The 3,331-nt window shown below is 41.8% G+C and overlaps 1 protein-coding gene across 1 annotated transcript; it reads left to right on the forward strand.

Annotated features, from left to right (window-relative positions):
- Nucleotides 1-278: 278 nt before the first annotated feature.
- Nucleotides 279-3,034, forward strand: LOC136481960 (protein JASON-like). The gene is made up of 5 exons (XM_066479228.1): nt 279-1,164; nt 1,231-1,301; nt 1,400-2,207; nt 2,311-2,393; nt 2,568-3,034. Exons 1-5 carry the CDS (start codon nt 1,054-1,056, stop codon nt 2,611-2,613), a joined length of 1,119 nt encoding a protein of 372 aa, XP_066335325.1. The 5' UTR covers nt 279-1,053; the 3' UTR covers nt 2,614-3,034.
- The last annotated feature ends 297 nt before the right edge of the window (nt 3,035-3,331 follow it).

Here is a 3,331-nt window from a genome sequence, read left to right on the forward strand (position 1 = left end):
AAGGAAAAGAAGAAAGAAAGAATAATTTACAAAGCACCTCCTATCATGTGTGAATGTAGTGTTAAATTCAACTATGGCCTAGTCCCTTCAGAGCTTGAAATAGACCATTATTGCGATCATATGGTTGACTATGACGAGGTTGGTTATTTTTGTGGTAAACATGCAATCGTATTTTGTTTCTTTTGCTAAAACATATATGATATAATTTTTCGTTTGAACAGAGCACTAGGAAATACAGGTGACAATGTTATGATGGTCAAGCTAAATTCTTGGATGAATTGAAGGGGAGGCAAGTAATTGCACGGAAGATGAGATATGTTATGAGCTGCACCAAGAAGGCAACGCTTGCTGATAAAAAAAGAGAATGTTTATGGTTTTTTCCGAAACTGGAATTAGATTGTGCTACAGTTAAATTGCCACCGTGACCTGTGTAAATTAGTAGAAATGCAGTTCTGTAATCTTTCTTTTACTTTTTTGACATGCATATAGAAACCCTGATCAAAACACTATTTTTAGTATAATCCCATCGTCTTAAGACATGCATATAGTAGGGCATGCTCCACCGGAGGTGATTGCCTCACGGCCTAACCATCCAAACGACCGGATATTTAAATATGCTAATTTTTCCATGTGTGCCTCCACCTATGTTCACAGTCAATTAAATTTCAACTTCTAAAGAAAAGAATGCCGAGGCATTGTGAAAATATAATAAGATTTGACGTGTTTATTGCATATCAATACATATTTTCTTTTGAGAATACCTGTTCCAATATATATGTGAGGTAGGTATCCGAGATCTAATCGTATTGTTATCTTAAGATGATTTTGTCTACTGGTTGTAACTTGTGAGTAGTGAACTTGCGGCTTATGATTTTATAGGCAAAATACCTTTAAATGTTTATCAAAGATCAACTTTATTTATGTGTATATAGGTCAATATGCATTATTACTATTATCTTTCAGCTTTTGCAATTCTGTTGTATTTTGAAGCCTCATGAAAACTACTTCATATACACTACATGATAATGGCTAATCTCGTTAAAATGCGCTTTTATGGAATTCCATGACAACCAGGCCAATTATCTCAAATCATGTGGCACAATATCCCAAACCCCACCGGAGATACTAGATTCAATCCAAGTCAATTCAGAAGATGCTAAGGAGGTAAGAATCTTTCATCTGCAAGCTTGTCCTAAAATTCTTCATCTAAATATCTTTTTTTGCTTACAGTGCGATGACACAGCAACCAACGTACAGCTGATGAAAGATGCAGTGCTACTTGAAGAAAACTCATCTGAATTGTAAGAAACCACTTACATTCTTTTCACGAGTGGTTCCCTGTGGACTAATATGTTTACTATTATTATTATAATTTGGTGCCTTTTGTATTTCAATGCAGGCTCAACTCTGATGAGCATGAAGTATCGAGACATGAGGAGGACATTGATGAAGGTACTCTTGAGGTGGGATCAGAAACTCAGTCATCCTTAGAGGACAAGCCTTTATGTCAGAATGTTAGAGATCAAAGCACTGATTCCAGTGATTCACCTTACCCAACCCCTCTGGTCCTCAGGGGTGACATTCAGACTCCTGGAACTAACTATACTGCTTATAAGGAGACTTCGAAGCCTGGAAAGCGTACGAGGGCTAGCAGACAGTTCATCTACCCTGTTCTGCGACCCATCGAGAACAAGATGCAGTGGATGGAACTAAAAGCTGAGTCTCCTGTGCTATCATCCAATCCTCTAAAAAGAAGGAATTTGAGCGCAGATTCCACCGAGATGGCTCAGCAGACGTTTGCTAGTTCTACCGTTACAGAGACAGAATCTTCAGAATATGTATGCTTCCCAATTTATGACAACTATGCAGCGCAGATTGAAGTGTTGTCACCTGATGAACCCAAGGGTCAGAATGTCAACCAACTGCTGGATGAAGGTGAGGAGTCATCGAAGCAAAGTTCAGAATATGGGAAGCATAGAGTTACGAGCTTGTCTCATTGGCTGAAGCCATCATCCGCAGATGACGAGAGCAACAGCAGCCCTGATGATGGCAACGTTGGGAAGGAGACATGGTATGAGGCGAGCGTCTCTGATGTGCCTATCTTTTCTACATTTGGTTTGAACTGGGAAACCGACAATCCTACTCCTGTCTTGCCCAAGGCATGGGACGGCAATGGCATCCCAAATACCACAACCAAATATAAGGAGGTATATATGCTTTGCATCTGTTCTCTTGCCTTGCAAATTTTGCAGTTAGGTATGACTTGTGAGCGACACCTTTTATGCTAGTCTGATATTTCCCTGTGGTCAGGATCAGAAAGTCAGCTGGCACGCCACGCCCTTTGAAGAAAGGCTGCTGAAGGTTTTGTCCGACGAGAAACCTCGCCATGAAAGGTGGTCTGTCTGTTACAACCCTGCTTATATCTCTGTCTGTACAAAGTGCTGTCCACGGTGTTCCAATTTTGAGTGTTCGTAATCTAGATGACTAGATGTTACTAGGCGCAGTTAGATCTGCTGGATGAAGTCACATAGGTTTACTAATACCTGCATGATGGTCCATTTTCGTAGGAAAATCAGTGGGAAGCTTATCCACCTCGAGGAAAATGCCGAGTAGTGAGGGCCTTGCAAGTTGGAGACGCCCGCCCGTCCTGGCATCATGAACCGTCTGAGAATGGTCCAGGTGTTGGCCAATCCACCATATGAACTCCCTCCTGAAACCGTTTGCGCCCGTTTTTCAACTGCATGCCGTCTGTAAATAGAGTTTTGAGTGTGATGAGATGCATTCTTTCAAACTCCATCATCCCGCTGTGTGAATCGGGGACCAGCCTTAGGCTGTCAACCGCGTGTAGTTTTGCCCGTCGATGAACTGGTTTGCTCTGTTGGGGGGCCCAAAACAGTGAATTATACTATGTATTGTGACCACACCAGCTTTGGATTGGCGTGTGTGGAGGTGTGGTGTCATCAGTAATAAAAGATAAAAGACAAGAAGAGTACTCAAAGACAAGCTTAGTGTCGTTTCTTCAGAAATTCTCCTATGCCCATCACTCACATTCAAAAACGTTGGGCGGTGGTTTTCGATGCCTCGCCGATCATCCATGTTTTTTTCGTTTGGCTCCATCTCTAGGCACTTCTGCAGTTTGGAATCCATGCCTGGCTTTGATTGCGCACTGCGCAGGGTCAGGTTCAGGAGTGTTGCTATCTAGCGGCGCTCCTCTTCGCCTGCTACTATGCCGGCTTAGGGGATGTTTGGTTCCACCATCTGTCTCTGTTCATCGAATATGCATGGAGTATTAAATATAGACTATTTATAAAGCTAAATGTATAGATTGAGA

The sequence above is a fragment of the Miscanthus floridulus genome, chromosome 9 (genome assembly GCF_019320115.1).
Source record: "Miscanthus floridulus cultivar M001 chromosome 9, ASM1932011v1, whole genome shotgun sequence".
Taxonomy (NCBI): Eukaryota; Viridiplantae; Streptophyta; class Magnoliopsida; order Poales; family Poaceae; genus Miscanthus; species Miscanthus floridulus.

Coding starts and splice junctions, on each gene's coding strand:
- LOC136481960 (XM_066479228.1), top strand. CDS start 1,054: ATGGAATTCCATGACAACCAGGCCAATTATCTCAAATCATGTGGCACA. Junction 1,302..1,399: donor GAAGAAAACTCATCTGAATT/GTAAGAAACCAC, acceptor ATTTCAATGCAG/GCTCAACTCTGATGAGCATG. Junction 2,208..2,310: donor CCACAACCAAATATAAGGAG/GTATATATGCTT, acceptor CCCTGTGGTCAG/GATCAGAAAGTCAGCTGGCA.